This window comes from Stylophora pistillata, chromosome 14 (assembly GCF_964205215.1).
Source record: "Stylophora pistillata chromosome 14, jaStyPist1.2, whole genome shotgun sequence".
NCBI lineage: Eukaryota > Metazoa > Cnidaria > Anthozoa > Scleractinia > Pocilloporidae > Stylophora > Stylophora pistillata.
The window spans coordinates 13,791,186-13,817,055 of NC_142532.1; the positions used below are offsets into that span (position 1 = coordinate 13,791,186).

Below are 25,870 nucleotides of genomic sequence, written 5' to 3' on the forward strand. Positions count from 1 at the left end.
AACTAATGGTCTTAGGAAAATCTAGAAGATTATGCTCATTATTTTCAATAAAATTATAAGAATGCAGATTACCCCACATGTATTATTAAAAAAAATACAATGTTCCTCCTGAATGCCTCCTGGATGGCTAAATATTAATTAACAATTTCTCTCAATATCTGAACAACCTCTTCTATCATAGTTCAACATATGTAAGTGTGAATTAGCTGGTCTTCATGTTTTCACATTTTAGTTTCCACTGTATGCACAATCATGAAGAAACCTGCAGTAATGCATAAAGCCAAAACAGGATTAAAATACCAATTAATAGTTACATAACCGTCTATGAGTGTACCTAAAACTGAGGATCCAAAATACTTATAAGAATATCTCCCTATACACTGAAATTGTGTACATGTACTTTCAAAAGATATCATGTGACTAAATAAAGACCACCAGTGACTAAATAACAAGATGACTCTCAGTCAAAGTTAATGGTACAATAAAGCAACGTACCTTATTATGGTGCCATCATTCTGCGTGAGATAAAAGGGACATTTCAAGCCAAGGGTTGTCAAAGCGTCACAAAATGCCGCCACAGTCTTTTTGCAAAGTGGCTTTAGACTCTCATTAAGAACAGCTGCATTCTCCCGCTCTAGCAAGCCTATCAAGCCCACTTCATGAGAGAGTGTCAGACTCATATCTGGATGGGCAGATCTGATAATCTCAGCCACTTTAACTTCTTGTTCTTTTGAGGCAGGAGAGAAAACTCCAACAATGACAGCATTTCTTATTCCTTAAGAACACAATAAGATATATCAGGTAAACCACTTGAATGTTGAAATAAACATAACAATAATAGAAAGAGGATTTCAGTATAGCCCCATGTCCATGTGAGCTCATCCACTCCACAATTTAGCAGGCATGCATCCTTCTTCCAACAGTGAAATTAATGATGCTCAGAGAAGGAGAAATGAAGTAGTAATTATTACTGAAGGCAAGGTAATTCAAGTGAATTGTAGACCACAGACCTGCTAAGTGTACTTCATTAGCAATCCTCTTCACTTCTTCCTCATCAACATCAGTTATACATGAACAGTCATACTGAAATCCTCCATTGAGGAAAAAGTGCATTCCACCAACAACATTCCTCAGATCAGCAGGGAAATCACACAAAGGTGGGATGGCTCTAGTTGCTGGTCCACACAACCTTAGCACAGCCACTTTGGTGAGGAACTTCCTCTGGACCACAGCATTCACAAAATGAGTGGTGCCAATGTTTACCCTAGTCACATGTTGAGTTGGATTGGGTTGATATTCCTCTGGAAGCTGGCTCAATGCTGATTGGATGGCTTCAGAGATACCAGAAGTCACATCCTCAGTGGTTGGAACTTTAGCTGAGCAAAGCACCTCCTTCATTCTAAGGACCACAGCATCAGTGTTTGTGCCACCAACATCAACACCAATATAAAGCCACTGCATGGTGGACATGTTAATTAAGGGTTTTATGTATAGACCTCACTGAAAGAAACAACATTATTGTCTTAATTGTCTTTGTTTGCTCATTGGTTGAGCAGATAAGGCCAGCAACTATTAGCAGAACTAAATTTTAGCAATTTGAGTATAGCATGTTTTCAGAATCAATGCATCACTGCTACCCAACTTTGAAGCACTTATATGACCATGCAATTGTGACTAATACTGAGAGGTTACCAATCCTACAGACCAGGAAACCTGTATGGATGGATTAGTCCAACTGCGGATCTAGGGGAGGGAGCTGGGGGGCCCGGCTCCCCCTAAATTTGGATAAAAAAATAATGCAGAGGAGAAAAAAGCTGATAGGTGTACCCATACACACAAAAAAGCACACCCCTTTTAGCTCAAGGTCTGGATCCACCATTGTAGTTAGTCCCTATCTGTCATCTACACCTGATTATGGTTAAACGAGACATTACAGTAGAATAGTAAGACAGTATAATTAATTAGGTAATGTCTTTATTCAATAAGGATTACACATAAATGTTAAAAAATAATATGCCAGGGGCCCTCAAAGAACAAAATATATACATGTACAAAAAAGAGATAAACTATGGATATAAGAATAAAACATATGGGCCTGTTTATATGAAGGTGGTGGACCCCAGGCAGGTGCAGTAACCCACCTAGCTGTAGTAAAAAATAACTCGCCTTTACTTACAATACCACTATCCCAGGGTCCCAGGGTGAGGTTGTTGGCATGCTTGTTTGTGTAACATGAACATGACCCCAGCTAGGTGGGTTACCCCACCTTGGGATGGCAAATTTGACATGGGTTACTCTGCCTGGAATACCAGGCAACCCACCAAGTGGATTACCCCACCTATCATGCAATTGTGATCAAGATAAAACAGTAGATTATATTCTTAGACAGGTAGGTTTAACTTAGTAACACCACCTATTGTTAGCATTCTGTGTATACAGTTATAAATTCATTGTGTGCTTTGCGTACATTAGAACTGAGAATGACAGAAGAACTGCAGAAACATATTTTTTTAAAAAAAGGTCATATATTTTCTTAAAATCTCAACATATGTCTGCAGCTAAGATTTGTGCTGTATACAGGTCAAATTGTCCAAAAAATTAGTATAGTGACAGCATTTTGAGGAGGCAGCCATGCATCTGTTCTAATGTGGACTAACGATTTGTGTCACTTGAGGGTACAGCAGCATGAAGGCAAAGATGAAAGTGAAAATAAGCTTTATTCTGTTGACCCCTTCCTTATAGGGGCTTCTTCAGTGACAATTAAAGTTAACAACACCATGCATCGAGTACTGTAAAAAAAAAAATTGCAATGTAAATATAAAAAATAGAGTGATTACGAGCTAAAGAGGCCGATTCAGAGCCACCCGACATAAAGCACAGAGGTGCAACTCAGTTGTTTGAGACTACACCATTTAATGACTGCCAGAACTGCTCCTGGAGCTCACTTTAAATCTGTGTTTAAAAGGCATGACTATATAAGCTGCTTTACGAAGTTAAATGAATCATCTCACTAGTTCCATATATACAAGGAAACAATTCAATCTAAAATCATATGTTCTCTGTCCAGAAACGGTTTTAAAAAGTGGAAATTGTTTGGAGCCACAAGGTGTCCTATGAGTTATCTCCCCTCTTCTTATAAACTGAGCAGACAGTCGTGTATTTTGAAGCTAAAATGGAGTCTTGGTATAATTGAGATTGAACTAAGGGGATCCAATGATGATATGATGATGAAAAAAAAAAACAATATCTGTATAGTCAAAAATGTAAGCGAAGATTGAATTTTAAATTTAATTCTTAAAGGAATGTTTACGCAACTTAAATTGTTTTTCTAATATTATGCAGCCTTCGCCTGACTTTCTGACACTCACCTCTCAAAAGACCAGATTTCTGTCACACCTGCAATTTGGATCAGAGTAAAACTAAACTTCTGAACTCAACTACTACGTGAAAACCCCCCTCAATAAAATCTTCACTTGTTGTTCCACAGGTGACCCAGGCTCACTATTTGTGTCACATGCACATGGTTAAAATAGAGAGAACATATGGGGTGAAGTTTAGGTCTGGGAATTTGCTTGAAAATGGAAATAAAAATCAGTGAAACTTACCATGTGGAGATTTGTTGTTGTCCTTAACATTTACACGAAGTTTTGGGAAAAATACTCTACTTCACCTTCTAGAGAGACTCTACTATAAAGGAAAGGCGAAGAAGAGTGTTTTCCTGAAACTTTGTGTACACATTAAGGACAACAACAAATTGCCGCATGGTAAGTTCCATCGATTTTCATTTCCATTTTCAAGCAAATTTCAAGACCTAAACTTCGCCCCATATGTTCTCTCTATTTAACCATGTGCACGTGACACAAACAGTGAGCCTGGGTTACTTATAGTTGTTCTTGAAGATTGCTCAGACGACTGAGTTGGCAAAGCGCTTGAGGTTCTTAACACCTTTTTCCGTATTTGAATTGATACGCGGAACTTTCGATCCAGACTACCGTTTCTGGTTCCCTGTTCCCTGTTGCTGTTCTAATTCTAGTGACATCCACACCGAACGGCAGACAAACAAAAGATTCAAATTTCTTTTCGTGAGCAGTTTAGAGTTCGAGGAAGTCCTAAACATGACCTTAGACCACTGAAAACCTACATTACACACAACGAGTGAAATAACTGATATACGAGAAAAAAACTATTGTAATGGTAAGGTAACGTTCCGAATTAAAATTTCTCCACGTATATGGTGTTCTGTTGGAGATTAGCCGTACGTTTATGCGATCTTCATCGCTTGGATCATCGATCACGCAACATTACTATCGAAAGAAATACATTGAGCGATTAGGGTCAGTCGGTCACGTTACATGTACATTCTCCAGTTTCAGCGACTAATTTGTCTCATCAGAAAAGGAAACTAGCGTGGTTCTCTTTCTTCTTCGTCATTTTGTCCATTGCTATTTGCAATATATATATATATATGAAGATATATGGCTTGGTCAAAATCTAGTGATCTTGATCATGCTCGAGATAATCGGGTGATCAAGATAACGGGTTGTAATAGGGCGGACGCTAGCTGACATAAATCAATTCAACAACGCCGCGTCGGGGAAATGTCTTATATTATCGGAACTTCCAAGCATCTATCATTCTCAACTGGTTTATTAATCACTTAGAACCTAGCAAAAACTGAAATACAATAAATTAAAATCGGCCATTACCATACAATAAACGCTTATCAAAATGTACCAAACTCGAACACGCGGAGCGTGTATTTAAGTAAATCAAAACGACACAAAGCAATTGATTATACACATTTCGGTTTATAAATACAAAAATAAATATGAGGACATACCTCTTTCCCCGTTCTAATATTCTACTATTTCGACAATCCTTTTGGTTATGCTTGCGACTAAGGGCCTGATTACAGGAACCGAGCTGGCCCGGTTAGCCGGGCTGATTTCTTTTGTTTTCACGCTTTGGCGAACACCAAAACAGAAGAAATCAGCCCGGCTAACCGGGCCAGCTCGGCTCATGTAATCAGGCCCTAACGCGTGCCTCGTGGCCGAATGAAACAAAGCCGACAATTCAAGAGTATGTCACACAAAACAGAACAAAACAAGGTTTTGAACGTTAGGTTGGAAAATATAGAATTGCAGAATTTGGAACCGGAACCGGAATACTCGGAATATATATGCCTTGAATATATACCTTTGAATATAAACCTTGTACTAATGGATTCTTCAAGGTTTATATTCAAAGGTTTATATTCAAGGTTTGTATAATAAACGCGGAAAGGTGTCGAGTAACTGACGATCTCTCGATTTTAACGGTAGACGGCTGGCCTTAATTAGGCCTTTATAGATTATGCTACATCTACATCTACATTCATTAGTCTTGCAAATGGGGGCCACCACGCAAGCATAATTTTCGGCATAATTTGAGCAAACTGGCATAATTTCTGCCAAGTAGCAATGCTAACATAATTCGCATATTTTAATAATTATCGGATCATTTTTGATGCTACAATTTGATCATTTACAATTAATATATGAAGTTCATATATTTTGAACTGCGGTTGTAGATACTTATGATGCACGATCCTCGCAGTAGAGAGCGCTATTTATGCAATAGCGAAAATCAGACCTGAAAAAAATCGGGTTTATTACGAATCAACTTAACGGCCTGCTCCCAGTTGGCTTATTAGCTCAATTGGTAGAGCGCTGCACTAGTATCGCAGAGGTCAGTGGTTCGAATCCCGTACATGCCTGCCTTTTTTCAGGTCTGATTTTCGCTATTGCATATGATAGCGCTCTCTATTGCGAGGATCGTGCATCATACGTAATTTGATCATTGTTCATCTCCACTCCCAAGCACTTGGTGACGTTATTCGATGTTTTAAGTTTTAGTTCAAGTAGTAGCATTTCAAGTTCACTGTGAATCCCTGAGCGACGTCTGAAACACCCTGAGCCTGGGTTAACATGAACCACGTGTTTATTTGAAATTCATCGTGGATTTGTTGCGTTTCTTTCTCGTAGACCAACGGCTTCTAATTAAAAAATGTATTTTTTGGACTTATTTGCAAATTTTTCAAAGAGCATAATTTTAAAAAAAGGGCATGATTTGGAAAAAAGAGCATAATTCTTTAGCATAATTTCGCCAAAAAAGCAATGCTACTAGCATAATTATGCTACTTTTACTAGCATAATCTATAAAGGCCTAGTATTAATGGTAGCTGCTCTGATAGCTTCTCATGTGTGGTTAATAATTATTTAAGGTAGAGTATTTGTCATAGTTCGGAGCTTTTTACAATTGAACTATTAAACTAATTGGAAATACTGCATTTGTTTAATGGTTTGTTTAATGGTTCAATGGTTCCGGCTGGAAAAGCGTTGCGGCCTAATGGTCATGGCGCCCTAGACATCCTACAGGTGTGCAAATGGGTGAAGGCGAATTTAAAACGGGGAGTAACCATGTGATGGACTAGCATCACATCCAGGGGGATGGGAGAGTAGAAATATTTCGTCGTTTAGGCTGTATGGGATACTGGCCTGACGCAGACTTTTTTTTTAATTCTAATACGTGTATCTCCATGAACAGTGCTGGTAAATGTTTTTTTTTTGGGACTCTCAAAGAAAAATTTCGTATTAAATCATTAAATTAAGTTGTGAATATACCATTAATTTTTAATCATCAATATTCCTATTCATTTATTAATTTACTTTTTTTTTTTTTTTTAATTTATTATTTTTCGGTCATTCCGGGAATTCCGGGTATTCCAAGTATTCCTGTTCCGGTTTCGAATTCCAGCATTCTATATTTCCAACCTACCGTTTTGAACGTCACGCAAATCACAACTAAAACTAGCCTTCGTTACACGAGTATTTAGTATAAATGGTAAAATGGAAAAATTCAATCTCTGTGGTTGACTTCTGCCTGTGGCTTAAAGTGATAGGTGCATCACCGTCGTTTGTCTTTTTTTTTTCTTTCGATGTAATGCAGCTGTGTCTCGGGTGACGACAATTGACCACGTGACGAAGCCTTGACTGTTCCCAGGTGTAAGGCACTAAAAAAGTATTGCTAGGTTTAAGAGATAAAGCAAGAAATTTGGTAAAACCGGTAGTATAGATAAAAATACAGCTATGAACAATGGCGTTAATTTTTTAAACTGAGTGCGTCAAGGCTCTCAGGAAAATCCTTGAGGCGATGTTCACCTTTAAAATCCACTGCAAATCTTATCTGGCCAATGGAGAGAGAGGTTGTCAGTCCACCTCCATGTTGACAGAAAAGAATTTCTTATATATACGGCTGGTGTTGATAGTAGGTCTGTAATGAACTAGTTTCGAAAAGCAGAATATCTGAAAATAATGCAAACTTTGTTTGAACGTATTTCACCTTTTTTCTGTTTTTGTGGTCATGCCAACAGTTGTGAACCATGTCGCTTTCCGTTGGCGAAGATGTTGGTGGAACAAACACTTTTGCTGTGATCCTGAAAAGAGAGACTGTACCTCGCTTTTCTCAAGTTCCAACCAGGCAAGATGTCATAGCTGGCATCATTGAAGCCAATGAATCAGCACTAAAACAGCTTCCAGAAGAACTTGCGCACGATCTTAAAGAAAATTTCGAAAAAGTCAGCATCGGCATCACCCATTTCGAGAATGCTGTCAAACAAGAAAAAGATCTTTCAAAGGTGGCTCTGTTCAGGCTGTGTTACGTTGCAACTATCGTTATCCCACCACCACGCGTGCCTGGCTTAGCTAAGTTCTTTGTTCTTTTACCTTTATGGAGGATATGAGACCAACGGTACTACTATAACACATGTTTATGAGGATCAAGTAACGCAGAAAACGAACGAAGTGTACGAGGAAGGTACTGCGATGTGTAGATGTAAGAAAATTATCTCGACTCACTGATGTAAAATCACCGTTATGTAAACCTAAGAAACGTTTAAACTCATGCCACGCAAGCAATTAAAAAAGTGTTACACAACAACAAGAATGAGTGCTGTAAAGCATTCTTATAAAACCAATCTCAGTGAATATTACGTCTGACTGGTCTTAGACTAGTACTTATTCGTTCTGTTTCTCGAAGGTTTAATGGAGACATCACCAAGCCCATTTCTGTTTTTTCAAGTGTACAAGTCAGATGAAATATCATTTTTCAATCCCTAGGAATAACGTATGTAGCCATCGTTAGAGTCTACTCTCCCAAGTATAAAGACCAAGAAGACCATGCGACTAGAATTATCTCGTCAACAAACCCAGAGATGAAAATAACACTTTCTCACAAAGTGTGTGACGAGGAAGACTTCCTAAACGCCAGCGGTCTATCTATCATGAACGAGAGCCTGAGGCCACTTTGTGAACACACAGAGAAAAAATTGTCCACAGTCTTGATAAAGCTTGGCTTTAAGTGCCCTTTTTATTTCACAAGGAGTGATGGAAAATTGATAAGGTGTGATACTCTTTTCCTATCCTCCATCTATATTCTAGAAGAAGTAAAGTTGTCCTGTTTCTTCTAATATTTTTTATTTTGGTGAAGCAAACGAAAAGTTCCTTCATCTACGCAATGCTAGCCTCGAAATTAAAAAAAGAAAAAATAGCGCCACCGATAAGTGCTATTGTTACTCGGTGGTCGAATAAACTTTAAAACTATTGAACCATGTGCTTTCTTTATTCTCTCGTCTTCTTCTTTTTACCGCAGGGGCTTATGGGTAAATACACTCACGGGTGCTCATGGGTCACGGACCTCACACTATAGGATAAGGAATAATTTGTTAACTCCGACTTTTCAAGATGTTGTTTTGCATGCAGGAACGTCCAACTACGAATGGGCCGATCAAACTTCATCTAAATCTGTAAGCATTTACCAAACCTTTCCTGCGTGTGCTGCGCTTACAGGCCTTATTCAGTAATTTAGAAGGGGGCTTACTGTCCTCAATGTGTTAGTTTGCCTTTGTAGGCATTAAAGGTTTAGCCAGCTGCAGCCTTTTTTGACAAAGAAAACGTAGCTTATGGACCAGGTGGTTATTGTAACATATCCAGACTCAACTTTTTGCTTTGTGTCTTTCAGTTTGGAGGATGCGCGACGCTTCCCAGCGCTGACTTTAACATCAGGCCCAACAAATAACATGAGAGGTGCAGCTTTTCTATCAGGGGTGCAAAATGGCATTGTGATTGACATTGGAGGAACAACCACGCATGTGGCATCAATAAAAGATGGATTCTCGAAACATTTATCAACGAAGGTAGTCTTTTTGTATTTTGTATGGCCTCTTTCAATTGTAATTCCCATCAGACCTTAATGTAACTCTCTTGCCACCAGAGACCATGCCAAATCAACCAATGAATCTTTTTCGCGTACAGACATTGGGACCTGTTTGGCTGCCATTTATATTCCAGCTTAAGGAGAAAGTTTGGCATTTCAGTAATATAAAGTTGTAGAGCTTTAGTGTTTAAAGGACTCACAACCGTTGTCCAACAGAGAGGTTGTTGTTTTCGCGATTAAAAAAGGTCTCATATTTTCTTTCTGGATTTGGGCCAGGAAACACGTAGATCCGAGGTTAAATTGATAAAACTCTAAAGCAATAATTTAACTCCAAAGCTATAATTAATAATCCTTCGTTCTTTCAATATAAGAAGGATGTTAAGGGTGCTGACTACACAACGACTGATGTTCAGATTGTAAAGCTTGGAGGTGGATCGATTGTACAAGAATCAAAGGTAATTTTCTTAATATAGATATATAAAGGATATTGGATGACCGTGTTTTTTTTTTGAGCATTGAAAAAACCATTCTCGAATGAGGATTGCCACCGAGTAAAATATTTTGTAGCACGAGAATAGAGTTAAATTTTGTTCTCCAAGCGGCCACAAGTAATTTTCTATTTATCATCTCATTTCATACTTTTTGTATTCCTTACTTGAGAAAAGTGTCACACTAAAAATTGGCAGAACTACACGTCATTTAAAGCGTGAACAGAACAAAACCGTACAAATTCCTGTCTCTCACAAAGTAATTTTTAAGGGGCTATCGTAAAATAGTGGCCAACGGAATTTCTGAGATGCAAAACAAATGCAGCGACAAGCAACTCGACTGTCTAATTTAAAAATACACACAATAAAGAAATTTGTAGAAAATGTTGGGGTCGTAAATGACCTATCTCTCCTTTTTTTTCTTATATTATGTCATAAGCTTTAACCTCTATTCTAAAACTGTAGCGAGACAACTTTGATAAAAGCGCCACTTTCGAACTCGCGATTTAACTCGTAAACATAAGAAAAATAATCTTTTCCCTAAAAACAACTCATGTTTTCGCGCTAAAGCTCAACCGAAATTTCAGTGTTTTTATGAAAGAAAAATTTATCGTTCGAGTGCTAAGCCATTTGAGCATGTTAGGGCAACAAAATGCACAAAATGAGTTATGGTAATACTCAGTCAGGGCGGAAAAGGAAAAAAAATACGAACGGAAAGCGGAACAAGAAAAGCGGAACGATGAAACGGAGGCAATAAACTATGCAAACGGTGAATGTTTACGTTCTTTACAGCTGACTATTTAAGCGGTGGACTTCTTATGTGAAAAGGATTGTCTTGTCTGTCGTAAAGAACACTTTAATTGTTTCATCTGTGTCTTTTCAGTTTTTGGAGCGGCCTTGTGCGATCTATATGAATGTCGGATAATGTCATAGGATGTATTTTAAAGACTAGAAGCCGACAAGGACGTAAACGGTATTAGGTAGTGCAGGTAATGGTCCTGCACAGCCCTTCCTGGCTCGCTCCCTATGCCCCAGAGATAATAAACTCTTGAAGAAGTTCAAAGTATACTGACAGTAAAAGCTAACGAGGACTTTATGAAAAGGTCCAAGCATTTTACTTGCGCTACTTGTTATTTTCGAAGAGAGAATCTTTTAGAAGGTTTAAAATGCAAATAACGTCATGTCCTTCCATATACATTTTGAGATAAGAAAGTGCTAAGTTGCTTGCTGATTTCAATACAGAAATGTGATACTGAAACGCTTTACCATCGTTTTCTCAGATTTGTTATTCAAAGCTTAAATTCATTAATTCAAAGCTTGTCAGGAAATTGAATTGGTGCGTTATGCATTTATACTGCAAATTGATCCTCTATTCGTTTTAGGATGGAATAACCGTTGGCTAAACGTTGACAACCGAAGCACTCGTGTTTGGTGGAAAAGCTACGACAGCGACCGACATCGCTGTTGTCTCTGGTTTCAGTGATCCTGGTGATAAGAAAAAAGTGAAACACCTTTCACAAGAAATTAAAAAAGGAGTATTGGGGGATGTCAAGAAAAAAATTCAAGCAGCAATTGATCAAGCTAAAGTATGTTTAAAATTGATAAAATGAATGAAAAAAACTCAAAAGCGGCTTTATAAAGTTATTTGCTTCCTCTTTGATCTTTGTCGTATGAACTTCTCAGCAATGCCAGTTACTCTTATTACTTTGAACCAGTCATGGCTGCTGGTCTTGTTTGGAGTTTCAGTACATCCACTTGCCCAATTAAATTGAATGGCTTGCACAGTGCTAAGGAGTGAACGGTGCCCTGCATAATACTTTCCTGGCTATTTTTAACAATTTATACAGTGGTGAAGGTGGAAAGAATGTTCCATTTAGATTCTGAACTGGACGAGCAACGACATCGGTCATATATCACAAATAGGGTGTGTCATTCAAGACAGTTGAAGATCCTGTTTATATACATAATTGGAAAAGAAAGGGCCGTTGATTGTCATACTCTATTGTAGAGTTGTCTTTCTTATCTCTCGAACAGCCAAGTGATGAAGACAAACCGGTCATCGTTGTTGGTGGAGGCGGAATTCTTTTGAACCCAGATAATCCAATTCAATTTAAAGGAGCCTCCAAAGTCACCATTCCTAAACATTTCCAGGTAATTCTAGCTTCATTTTGGTGAGAGTGATTGACACTCTTGGGTCTGATAGCTTATTAGTAAATAAGAGAGGAGTAGTTTGATAACGTCAGTGCTTTGGACTAGTCATAATTCGGAGTTCAGATTGAAGATGGCTTCCTATCTTCCTATCTTGCTTAGCAAGTTCTTCTATTCTGTATTTAGTCCAGCTCCCGACTCTCCGCTCATCAGTCACGAGTCACCCTATGGCGTTAATGACTGGACGAAATTGGACTTTGTTATCCTTACGGTTGCTGAAGTGATGGAGGCTTTGTCGAATATTGATCCAAGTAAGGCCGATGGACCAGATGACATCCCCGGTTCACTCCTAAAACATACTGCTGCTGAAATTGCCCCTTCATTATGCAGGCTCTTCAACATGTCGCTGTCTACGGGCTCTTTTCCAGCAAATTGAAAGCGCGCGAACATTGCACCCGTCTTTAACAAGGGCGATCCTACCCTAGCGGAGAACTACAGGCCGATTTCTCTTTTATGCATTATCTCCAAAGTTATGGAACGATGCGTGCTTAATCACTGCTACCCTCATTTATCGTCTTTTCTTCACCAACTCCAGCATGGCTCCCAGCCAGGAAAATCCACAGAAACGCAACAACTTGAGGTGTATCACGATATTTTAGACAAACTAGCCAATGGCCAAGAAGTGGACGTAATCCATCTTGACCTGTCAAAGGCATTTGATAAGGTTCCACACAGGGCTACTCCTCTCGAAGCTTCAGCTCCTTAGTATATCCGGTCCAGTTTTGTTGTGGTTCTCAAGCTATCTTTCTGACAGATACCAAAGAGTTGTTGTTGACGGCATATCCTCAGACTGGCTCCCGATCACATTAGGAGTACCCCAGGGCTCCATCCTGGGTCCGCTTTTATTTCTGGTCTTCATTAATGACATGTCGTGCTCCATTACCCAATCAATCAATCCTTTATTTAAACACGTGACACCTAGGAGTACAGAAGTTGTCGTTAAAACGTGTACGTGTATGTACAATTAGAAAGAAAACGTAATTTCTGTAAGAATACAAATAATAAGTAGATCTATTAAATAACTAAAAACAGGATCAAAGATCATGGACAAGAGCTATCAACAAAAATTTACAATATTAACAGTATTAACAATAACAATATTTACAATCACTACCGCTAAGCCATGTGGGCTTTAAGAGAAAGCTTGAATGAAACAATATCTTGAGATTCGCTGGGGTTAGGGGAGGCGCATTCCAAAGTTTACTAGCTAAAAATGAAAATGACCGATGTAAAAACTCAAGATTAAAGGGAGGTAAATCTAGCCTTGTACTGAGCCCACGTAAACTATACGGTACATTTCTAAAATTAAAAAAATCACTTATATAAGGTGCCCCCTTATCATACAAGCACTTATATAACATAACTAACGATTGGAATTGCCTACGATTCTCCAAGGACTTAATTTCGGCCAACTTGAGGAGGAAGTCGTATGACACAGACTTCGAGAAGCCTAATATAGTTCTTAATATAAAGTAATTAGTTGTTTCTATTTTAGTAGTCTCATAGTTACCTACTCACGGAAGTAAACTTGGCCTCTTTGCGGACGATAGCAAGCAATATCGCCCTATTTTTTTCCAATAGATGTGCCTCCCTGCTGCAAGCTGACTTGGACAACTCCAAAACTTGGTGTGACGACAACGGTATGCCTTTCAGCACAAACAAACGTAAAGTTCTACACATGTCAAAGAGAACCTCGCGCCAAAGAGAGAAGCATACATACCATTTAGACGGCCAGACCTTGGACTCGCCTCCTAACACCAAGGATTTAGGCCTGACTATCACTACTCCACTATCATGGACGACGCACATTGAAGAGATAGGTGCCAAGTATAACAAAGCTCTTGGTCTTGTAAAGCGTGTATGCGGTAGAGACATTGTTAGCTTATCAACTAGGAAAATGATGTACACTGCGTTAGTTCGCCCAATCGTCGAGTACGTATCCTCTGTATGGTCTCCTTACACAGCAAAGCATCGTATGCTAATCGAAAATATACAACGACGGGCTAATAAATTTATAGTAAATCACCCAGATAGGAAAACCAGCTACACTGCGAGACTGAAAACTCTTAGCCTACAGCCGCTTGAATTCAGAACAGAAGTCCATGATCTCGTCATTTTATGCAAAATTAGGTCAGGTCTTATCAACGCTAGCTTTGACCATCTTCTGCTTCCTGCTAACCATACATACGCAACCCGACGTCATCATCCTGCAAACATCCGCCCTTTATTCACTCATACTCAGCGGTATTTTACAAACTCTTTCTTTCCTCGCACAATTAAATTATGGAACGATTTACCGAGCAACATTAAGCAAGCGAGCTCTTTACATAACTTTAAAGCCTTAGTTAAGCGGTTTTATACAGAAAAGCTCACGCTTTATACTCCGCCCTAACTAAGTGTCGCAGTTGGTCGGAAAATTATTTTATTCTATAGACAAAGTACATAAGTGCACATGTAACCTATATATTTCTATTCTTTGTATTTTGTAAGGGGACAAATGTCAATTGGGGCTAGCCCTATACTTTTCTCCTGCCATTATATTTTTGTTTATTTATTGCGTGTCTCTGTTCATGTATTTACTTGTAAATTCTATTTTTCAGTGGCAAGTCTCAATAAACCAAACTAAACTAAACTACAATTGGCGAATTAGTGCACGTTCTCTCCGAGCTGGTTACCAAAGCCAAGAGGGTCATTTAGTAACTGTAGTACATTTACGTAAGCAAAAAACGGCCATTAGCCACAGAATGCAAATTTCTATCTACCTCCAAGATTGTTCTCTACAAAGATACTTCGGTTTTATTGCAGGTTGCAAATGCAGTTGGTGCTGCCGTTGGTGTATTAGGTAAGTGAAACTGAATACTTGTCAACAAAATTCTTCAAATAAAGGCTTGAAAGCCGACTCGGCTACACTCAGACGAGGTGTCAAGGCCAAAGCTGATGAAGGGACTTGTGCTTATCTTGATTATTTTGCACTTAGATCCTACTCAACCTCTTGATCCACAGTATTTTCAATGACATCTTGGAAAATCTCAACAAGGAAGGGTGTGGGTGGGTGGGTAGCTTTAACAGTTGACGGCTGTTTATTGGCCGTTGACGGTTTAATGCTATATCATACACCGTTGGGTGTTACCTTATTAGGATCCCCATCCAAATTTGGAGAGTTTTCAATGTGGTTTAACATTCAAGCACACCCTAGAAGTCGATTTAATTCGTTTTTCGCTGTTTTCAAGAGAAGCTATTTTTTCCTTTTTTAAACCGATAGGTCGATGGAGTGACTCAAAATCTCTTTCCCGTTGTCATTTCGCTCTAAGTCTCACGACAGGTGTGCTATAAATACTATAGCGTCCCAATTGCACTAGAGAACTAATTATAAATACATTGACATTTGAACACTTTCAGAATGATCAACGTTGTTCTCCATCTCTTTGTATTGATTTCTTTCGTGTTTATTCTCCCTAGAGGTTTTTTGCTTCTGCTTGGGATTTATCATGATACTGAGCAATTCTCATGTAGTTGTCATTAAAAGGAAAACAAAAAGAGAGGCGTTATTGACTTCAATCCTTTCATAGCTATGTAAGAGGCTTAAAATTTCGTGTAAATTATCTGGGCATTAAGCTAAGACATATTTAGGCCAAAATCTCACGAGCCAGATGAAGGTTTATGAGGCCACTTTAAGACCATTTTAATTAAACAAGACTGTTTGATCTTCAGTTTAAAATTATCCGTCGGGATCTACTGGAACGAAACAAATCTCCCACCCCCCTCCAAAAAATGTTCAAGTTCTACGACTTTTTTTTCTATACCCTCAAAAACAATGTACTTCTTTCTTTAAAACAGAAAATAATACCAAAGAGCCTTCACCTCTTCAACAAGCATATCTATTATTACAACTCGCCAAATTAAACGTTGAAGAAACAATCCCGCAAAGTGAGCCGCCATACATTGACCCAAAAACTGGTGACTGGATCTTGAGGAAATACGATATTGAATGTATCACACTTGGAGCAGGAATTATGGGGTGTGGTGGGGGAGGCAATACACACATTGGGAAATTGAGGGCCATGGCATCTTTGGAAAAGAATGAGGAGATTCGCGTGGTTCACCCTGGCGAGTGAGTGGAAAATAATAATTTAACAATGTCAGGAGGACGGAGAGTTTAAGCAGAATCTGAATTTCCCTCATAAACTTACTAATTATGAATAGATGACTTATTTTCAATGGCTGTGATGCATTTTCTAAAATAACAACTCTAGAGATGACAGATCTTGAATAGATAATTGTGGTAGATGTTATTGATGATAATGATGAGGATGTAGGTGAGACTTTATACGGCTTTACAATCAACAATAAAGACAAAATCGACAACGACAAAAAAAAATAACCTTAATCTTTTCAGATTAGGCACAATACCCGAACTGACTGGTCCCGTTGCAAAAGTAGCTCTGATGGGAGACCCAATGGTTGTCTTCGAGAGGCTGATCAGTGGCCTGGAGAGCGCATCAGCACTAAAGAAAATGGAGGAGGATCATTGTCCTGGAGATGAGGTATAAGCAATGGAGGGTGATGATCAATTCTCCAACGTATTTCCTGATAGGTAGTCTCGAGAATACAGTCGGTGTAATGTATCAGTGCATAACAAAGCGCAAATAGAGGAACATTTCATTGACGACGCCTTTCAGTGTGTCATTTTAGAAGATCAGAATAATCGTTTACCCAAGATGAAGCCAAGTGATTCTGTTCGACAAGATAATTTGGTTCATTGAACTGAGTTGATGACGTAAACTGGCCATCATTAAAAGTCTCTAATCTGATTTTTCTAGCGTTGGCCCTTCGCCAGAGCGAATGGAAGAATCGTGGGTTTTGTGGTGTTTGTATTCAAAAAATGCAGTTGGCAAAGAGATAAGCAAGAATAAAGTAGTCAAATGAAAAGCAATCATTGCAGTAATTCGAACTTTTTTAAGAATGATTGATTTAACTGCGTGGCTGTGAGGGTCAATTGTGAGAGTAAGAGCAATAAGATCGGTATTATCCTTCTATGACGTTCTGCACGCTTGAACTACTAAAACAGGATAGCTAGTTTTTTCTTAAAACTTGCTCATTGTTTCGTCGTCACTTCACAAACGACGAAATCTATTAAAGGGAGGAAAAGGTATAGATTCTTGACATGTGATATAAACAAAGATGACAACAGTTACAACAAGTAACTAGGTGAGTCTGTAGATTTGTAGTATACGCTGGTACATAAACCGTTGCCTTTAACAAAAAAATTTAAATTTAAAAAAGGCATTGAAAGTTTCCAAATATTAGCTTGAAATTGTATTCTTTGTATTTTGGATTTGGAGTCTCCCAGACTGAATAGTGGGAGTTACTCTTGTAGCAGTAGTAACACTCTTCTCGCGAACTGAAAAATGGAGCGCCAGTACAATCTTCTTTTTCTGTGTTATGGAATGTGTGTTGTTTTCCTCGATAGACATCGTCTCGAACTGAGCCTATAGCCCTACTGTGTGGTGAAATGGGTGGCATAAGCACTACTGAACCTTTGGCGGTTGGTGGACGTGAAAAAGTCTCCATTGTAGACGCGGACGGTATGGGGCGGGCCAATCCTAAGCTAGGGATGTTCTTACCCTTTGTTTATGGCAGTCCAACATCTTTCTCAACTATTGGGGATGAAAAGGGTAGCACTCAATCATTTTGTGCCAATTCCGCAGCGGAAATGGAGGAACATTGTAGAAAGGCTATTGGGCACATGGGTTAAGTCCATTCCCTTTTCATCATGTGATAATCAGTCAGATGTGTTAACGTAGGTGAGGGTGCAAGCGGGTTTCCCTTTTTTATCACAACTTTAGGACTGTGTTTTTTTTTGTTTTGATAACTAATCGTCTTTGCTTACTTGGTACACAGTTTCTTTTTATAAGTTTGTATCATCGTACAGCCTTCAGCCTTATTGTTATTCACAAAAAAAGGTTACCAGAAATTCTGCACTAAATCATTAATAACACAAGCGTTTTTCTTTTTTTGACATCATTAATTGTGATTTCTCTTCTACAAGTAGGTAGGGGGAGAGGAGAAGATCTTGCACTCTAGTTGCCATTCCTTCCCCCCCCCCTCCTCTTCCTTCTCGGAATTTTTCTAGATCCACTTTGTAGTCTTTTTAAGTTAAACCTTGGTCTAAAAACTTTAGCCAGATCCTCCTCAATGTCGAGAGCCCTTCTTCACAATAGTACATGCATCGAGAAGGGTATCAAATTGTGGACCCTCAACGAACAACATGTTACTAGTATCGGTATGATATATTACAAAGATCTGCGATCAGGCCGCCAAAAATGCGTCAAAACTGAATTCTTTGTCACAAACCAATTGATCCTCAATCTATTGCTATCTGATTCTTTTTTTCAGAGACGTGGCTGGTATTGCGTTTACTATAGACTGCACGTTCGTGAGTGAACAGACATGTCCCTTATTTTCTCTCAGTCGTCTAAGAAAATTAGGCAACACTGTACTTTAAGCAAGAAAAAAAAAAAGGGAGATCCCGTGAAAAGTATCACTGAACACGAGAATGGCAAAATTTTATTCCATGGACGGGTTTTAAAATTTATCATTACTCAATAAAAAATAATCGTTATTATTGTTATTGTTATTATATTAACAATATAATGTAAACCAAATCCAACTATTCTCTTCGTTCGTCCTCACGGTTTCTTTTGTCAGTTCCCAGAGTCAACTGCTCCACATTTGGGGGTCGCGGTTTCACCCAGGCTGCACCGGTTCTACGGAACTGTTTACCGCTGACTATTAGATCTAGTAGCAATATTTCTGTGTTTAAAAAAAGACTGAAGAGTTTTCTTTTTAAAAAGGCTTTTAATTTGTGACTTTTGGTCTATTTGATATATATTCTTATTGAACAGCGCTTTTGAATATTGACGTATAGTTAAAGCGTTCTATAAATATATATTATTATTATTATTATTATTATTATTATTATAATTATTATTATCATCATTATCAATTATCTTTCTCATGGTGACTATTGTTATTTACATTCCCATTATCATTTTGGGTATGATCTGAGCTCATCCTACTTTACAACCTTTTTAACCTGTGTTCCTTAGGTATGAGATTCAGTGCTTCTCATGTTTTTTTTTTAAGTCAGTTTTCCAAATTTTTCTCGTCGAGAGTTTTGAAATGTTCGTGAACCTAATCCATATTTTTAAATTAGTCTATTCTATCATTTGAAAACTCTTGTTAGGATATGAACTGATTTTCACAATATCTGTTTCAGATTGTCGAGGTTAAAAACGACAGCGGAGGAGGTTTTAGTGAAGGAGCCATAACAATTAAAGGGCCGAAGCCCAAAGCTGATCGGAATGAGTCAGAAGAAAATCTTAACATTGCTGTCAAAAATGAAAACGATTTGGCCTACACTTGTGACGCTAATTGTCGCAAAACATATCTCGCCACTGTTCCCAATGTGATCTCTTTAGGGAACTTAAGCAGTCACGACGGCAACACCACGGAAGACGTCGATTAAAAAATGAGTTTCTACTTTTAGTTAGAATTTCGAAAATTTTTACCGTCTAATAGGGCGCCAGACCTCAAACTCAACATAACGCGTAAAAGTAGCAAATGTAAATGAAAATAATTTGCCGCCGCGGTTTCGGTTCGCAGACGACGCAAATTTTGGTGATTTCATGTTGTTGTTTTGCAAAGGACGGCTAAGAAATGTACAAAGTTTTAAAACGCACGTGCTGGGCTATTGTTCCACCAATTAGATCTATTGTTTTTCCACGTTCTCGTTGCCGTCGCCGTCGTGGTTTGCTTAAATTCCCTTTTGATAAGTGAGGACGGCAACGCTGTCACAACAGAAATGGTGCAAAAATATTTGCATGTTTCTGTTATCGTCATGCCCTGCAACCCACTGTGGAACGCCAAAGAAGGAAAGAAAGCTGGAGGACCGGCGGCTTTTGGTTACCATGACGACGTAAACTGCTTCGTACCAGTGGGAAAGTACAAGTGTTATCCTCCAATTCCTCAAATTAAAACAGGCCGCTGATCGATCAATTCCTAATTATTTTTTGGCGAGCAAAAGAGACAGTTTTTTTTTTACATGAAGGTGCGTGCTCGTATCCAAGAATGGTCAACATTTTAATGCTATCTGATCAAACAAATATTGACGTCTGGTAATGTTTTGAGGTACACTGTAAGAATGCCGTAGTTAATGTCTAAACAAAAACTGCATTCTGCACTATTAATGTTTGATATCTTTTCAACTAATCGGTGAGAAATGACATACTATCGTGCAATGTAACATTATTACTAAATAAAATAGTGTTAATGCTACAATTGCGTAATTTAAACAACTTAGAAACATATTCGGGAACAAGTCCATGCAAGGAAATCATCTTCTATCTACAAACACTACCACCTCCAGCACAATAGTGAAATGCCTGAACGCTTGATCGAGCAATTCAACGTCATCACGAAATGTAACGGCAAATTTGATTGCCTTGTTAATGAAATGTTGTATATTCGCATGCGTAAGCCAACACTGAACGTGCAAACGGATTCCATCCGCGCCAAGGTGTTTGTTTAAGCCGTTCAGTCTAATTTATGCTATTCTTGTACCTTTCCTTATTTGCATGTTTTTAAACTAGTCTCTTGATAATGGAGTCACGATGACCCCGAAACGTCGAGTAATAAATGTTTCCTGGTTTTTTCTAAGTCCATGCAAGACCTTAAATATAATTAACAACAACAACAAACTTTATTCTTATTCTGATTACAGACATACATAATTGAAAATTCTTCTTACAATTAAATTGGTTTGCCCCGAAAATAACTAACAAGCTAGTCGCGGCGGAGCAAAACAAGAACGTGATTAAAATAACAAGTTATGGAAGAATAATAATAAATAAGGCAAACCTATGTTAATAGAAAAAAAAAACCTTGTAGATTGCAACTAGAGATAAATAAAACACAGAAGTTGGGAAATCAAATTAACACAGCACTTACGGACGAACAATGTATAAAGACAAGGAATTGTAAAAGGAAAACAGACGTAAAATGGAACCCTCAGCACGCGTTTCTATGATCCTACTCTTTTAATAATCATGGGGATTTCGTGATACTCATCCTCCTTCATTAATATATCAAGTAACAATTTGCGGAGATCTTTTTTGAGAGCTTTCTTTGGGAGATTGGTTATGTATCTTGGTATCCCATTCCTCAGTTTAACTCCGAGCCGAGAAAAAGAATTGTTTTGTATTTCAAGTCTAGAATAGTTAACATAAAACTTTCCAGACGTAGAAGATCGTGTATTTTTTGATTGGATATTGGACGCTTTCTGAAATAAATGAGTTTAACATGTTTGCTAAGGCTTTACCATAATTATTAAATATTATGCATTCTTCTATTATACAAAGTAGGGTGATTAATACGCAATAGTAACTCATCATATGTGCTTTTGTCATCATCATAAATAAAGCGGAGAGCGCGTTCATTCAGCTTTTCTAATTTGACAGAGTTGCTTCTGCCACAGTGGTGCCAGAGGATAGAACAATAATCTAAATGAGGTAAAAGATAGGCATTATATAATTTGATTTTGGCGTTAAGGTCAATTAGCCTCTTATGTCTCTGTAGGACTTGAACTTGCTTGCCAACTTTACATACTATATATCAGCAATATGTTTACTGAATTTTAGATCCCTGTAAATAATTACATCTAATAATTTAACATCTTCCGCAAGACTGATCTCCTCACTACCAAAACATAATAGTTCTTATTTCCTGTGATAACGGTCAACTCGATTTCTCAAACTTATTACTTATTCATGTGGTTATAAGCCAATCGCAGTGCCCCATTTTGGTCAGGTGCATGTATCTTGATACCCAATGAAAATCTAGATCAAGATTACTCCGGTTAGTTAAAAAACTGATGAAACATTGATCAAGACGCTTGAATTTTAATTGGCAACCTCAATTACCATACAATCAATTATTCACTACCGTCCTTCGAAAAATTATTTAGCACAATATTTCTATGTTCTCCACCTCGTGAACCAAAGATTTTTCCATTGTAAAAATACATTGTATACAATAATGACTTAGATGAGCTCGTTCCTAATAAGTTTATCTCCCAGAATTTTCTTTCTTCTTCGGCGGTGACAAATTCTTTCTCCTCCTTTTGGCACTTGATATGAAGGCCTTCTTTGGTAGCATTCTTCATCTCTGCATCTAAGGCACGTCGAAAAATGCCGAACCTATTGTAATTAATCCACCAAAAAGAGTATGTCACTTAAAATAAAAATTGGAACTATTCCCGAAATAAAAAATACCAAACATGTCATTGATAGATGCCTAGCTTAGCAGGTTAACATAATCATAACCGCCTCCCAGTTAGCTCAAGGGATACAGCGCTGGACTGATGTGCGGGAGGTCGAGAGTTCGAGCCCCGGCCGAACCAACACTCAAGGTCTTAAAACAAGTGAGAAATATATGCTACCTTTCTATATCAAGAAATGGTTAGATACTCTAGTCTACTCTAGAAATGGTTAGATACTCTAGTACTCTGGTTGATGGGACGAATAAATGGAGGTCCCGTCTCCTGCAGGGTCAGGGGTAGGAGACGTTAATTTCCCACGCACGAGATTACTGTGTGAGATAGAATAAATATATGAAGTTCATATATTTTGAACTGCGGTATTAGATACGTATGATGCACGATCCTCGCAGTAGATAGCGCTATTTATGCAATAGCGAAAATCAGACCTGAAAAAAATCAGGCCTGTACGCGACTCGAACCACTGACCTTTGCGATACTAGTGCAGCGCTCTACCAATTGATTACTGTGTGATGGATGTCCTCCCCCGGGGTGGTTGCTGGGTGGGAGTTGGCCCTGAAAAGCCCCCATTGGGAGTGGTCGATTAACATATGTATGTATGTATGTATGTATGTATGTATGTATGTATGTATATATGTTTGTAATCAGATTTGTTCATGATGATTACACCAGTGCCTTTATCCGGATTGTTGAGAACGATGTTGTTAAGTCGTTTTTGTTTTGTAGTCCTCTCAGAGGATCTACTCGATAACAACTCACTTCTTTCATATTGTAGATCGTTGATTCGCGTCTTTAATTCACCCATACATTCGAGTAAACTATTCCACATGGGGCTGAAGTGGTTTTCTTCATCGTCTCCGTCATCATCCATTGTAATTAAAAGATCGATTACATCGTCCTGTAGCGAGTCATTTCAAGTTCTAAGCCATCTTTTCAAGCGGTTTGCTTCACTAAGTCGGCAGGCATCCTAAGTGTTTCATAGGTACTTTCCATCCGTTTCTTAAAATCTCTCATCGCCTTAGAATCTCTTTTTCTCGAGATCTCCAAGTCGAAACGAAGGCCTTTCTCGTTTCTATTTTACGGCCGACATTCCGGACGTTCTTCGCACTCTTCTTGAGGACCTTGAGCGACGCCAGATTCTTCCGGGTAAGGACAAAACATGGGTCCCTGGTCCATCGACATCTTTGGACCCGGTCCATGGACCCCTTTTTTTGTTTCGCAAGCTTTTTTTCGGTTTGCAAGTACTTACTACAATTTGGATAATACTAGCTACATCGATAAAACCAAATACCGTCTTTCCCACAGCAAAGACGACGCATGATTTTCGTGCCAGAAATTCGAGTCATTTCGTTCACACGCTACTCTGTTTTTACAACCAAGACACAACAAAGAATCTAAGAAACAAAGGTTTAAAAGATTTAATTAAACAAATTATTTTCAATAAGAAAATCATAGGTGCCTATTAAGTTTTTACTCTAAAATCAAGATGAAAGACAAAAATCGCTAAATATATACGCAAGTGTGCAAACCGGTATGCAGATCAGATTTCAAAGTGAATATGCAAATTTGGCCTTGCGTGAAGAGATCTCATGTTACATGGAACTTTTCAATGAGGAGCAAGATGAAAGGAGTAAGAAATTATTTCAGGACGAAAGCTTTCTTCAAAACTGTTCTTGATTCGCTTTTATTAGCGAAAAACGTGCATGTACAAAGCGCACGCTGTGGAATTCATCGTGGTTATTTTGTCGGATCGGATGTAGCCGGTATCATCCAAATTGTAGTAAGTACTTGCGAACCAAAAAAGAACTTGCGAAACAAAATATATCCTATTTTTATATGGGGTCCACGAAAAGGGGTCCAGGGACCGGGTCCAAAGTGGGGGACCAGGGGTCCATGTTTTGTCCTTACCCAGATTCTTCCTCCATTATTGCATGTTTCTTATTTAAATCGAAATTGTCAGATTGTTTCTTCTCTGCCATAGCCAAGTGAGACGAGTTTCGATGCGGCTTCAACAATTCGTCTTTCCGGAATTCAACAGGAGACTGGGGCGGAACTTAGCTCGCGAAGCACCCTGAGGCTGTTTTTGGAGACGCGAGCAAAAGTGATAAAGAAAAACATGAGGAAATCCTCGTGCTGTGTGCCTCGTTGCACAAATAATTGGCGTAATTCCCCAGATTTGAAGTTCCATTCACTTCCTCAAGATCCTAAAGTACTCTCTAAGTATGTCAAGTTGATACGAAACCTTAATCTTAAAATACACTCGTCGAGTACAAAAATATGCGGCAAACATTTTCCGCAAGGCGAAAGGATGAGTCGTACACAACTTCCATCAATTTTTCCATGGTCTAAAGCTAAATGAAAAAGTTGTGAACTAGTTAAGCACGACGTACCGTCCAAAAAAAAAGACGAAAACTCCTCTCAGACCAAAAGTGTTGAACTCCACAACGTCGAGGAGTCCAGCGAAACCCTTCGAAAGGAGATTGAACAGCAAAGAAACCCGAAAGATGGAATTGTCCTAGAAGATATTATTGAGATTGATGGAATAGAAGACAAAACTGATCAAGTACCTCGTTAGGAGAAGGAAGAGGACAATGTGGAAACCCTGAAGGACCTTAAGGCAAAACTCGAGTCACTTGAAAAAGATTTGGAAGAATGTGAACAACAATCGAGTCCATTTTTGATATAGTCGTTAACCCCGAAAAATAAAGGGAAAAAAGCGAATTTAAAAGGCAAATTCAGCACGATTTTGTCGAAATTTAGTTTATCTCGGCTTTCAACATTTCCCAATCATATTCTGCAAATGATCTGTTGAAAATTTCCATTCAAGAGGTTTAAAGATAACTAAACAAACAGTGTTGACATCAAGCTAAAATACCTTATCACAAGTTCTTCTCTTTTGCCACCAACTTTCGCTCCACGGCAGCTTAACCATCGCTTTAGAACGTTAATGGTACATTGCTCAACAGGTGTATTTAGTTTTGCGCCTGGAATATCATCTTCGTTTAGTAACAGGCTCGTAATATTATCTTTTTCTACCGATAACTCTGTCATGATTAAAATTCGCGGGCTATTCCCGCGTCTCCAAAAACAGCCCCAGGGTGCTTCGCGTGTTAAGTTCCGCCCCAATCTCCCGTTGAATTCCAGAAAGGGCAAATGGATCAACCTTGTTGTTGACTGTGATCGTATCGGATACACGCAATAACGACTCGTTGTCGGACTCATTCACTTTATTCGCTTATGTTCATGTAAAGCAAGAGGTCAACTGAAAATAGATCACAAAACCCTAACTGATTCGCTGTACTCAGAAAGTAACAGGATTTTGAAAAGCGAAACGATATAAATTGAATTTACGTACCAACATTTGGGGCTCTAGATCTCGAGAGGACATCCAAACACGTCGGTTCACTAACTCGCTTAATTGGTTACGAATCACGTTTCATATACTTTAATACGATCGATAAAGATTATGAGTCACTGTAACAGTTTTGGAAAGGTTCAATATATCCTTTTTGCTCCCTTTTTTATCAAGGTTGTTGGACAGCGGCACATAGTAGCTCGATACTAACAGTACGGTTGATCGGGCGTC

At 38.5% G+C, this 25,870-nt stretch overlaps 1 protein-coding gene and 1 pseudogene across 3 annotated transcripts in view; one reads left to right on the forward strand and one right to left on the reverse strand.

The window, feature by feature from the left end:
• LOC148716655 (uncharacterized) overlaps positions 1-25,870 on the reverse strand; it is a 70,783-nt gene that overhangs the window by 9,327 nt on the left and 35,586 nt on the right. The window contains exons 1-4 of one of the 3 annotated variants that reach the window (XM_088744507.1): positions 4,841-5,322; positions 3,369-3,396; positions 1,011-1,500; positions 496-775 (exon numbers count right to left, since the gene is read on the reverse strand). In XM_088744507.1, coding sequence (XP_088600633.1) covers positions 496-775; positions 1,011-1,470 — 740 coding nt within the window. In that variant the 5' untranslated portion in view covers positions 1,471-1,500; positions 3,369-3,396; positions 4,841-5,322. Of the gene's footprint in view, positions 1-495; positions 776-1,010; positions 1,501-3,368; positions 3,397-4,840; positions 5,323-25,870 lie in introns of those variants that run through there. The other 2 variants (XM_088744508.1, XM_088744509.1) reach the window with 2 other exon arrangements.
• Positions 7,387-19,998, forward strand: LOC111345026 (uncharacterized; annotated as a pseudogene).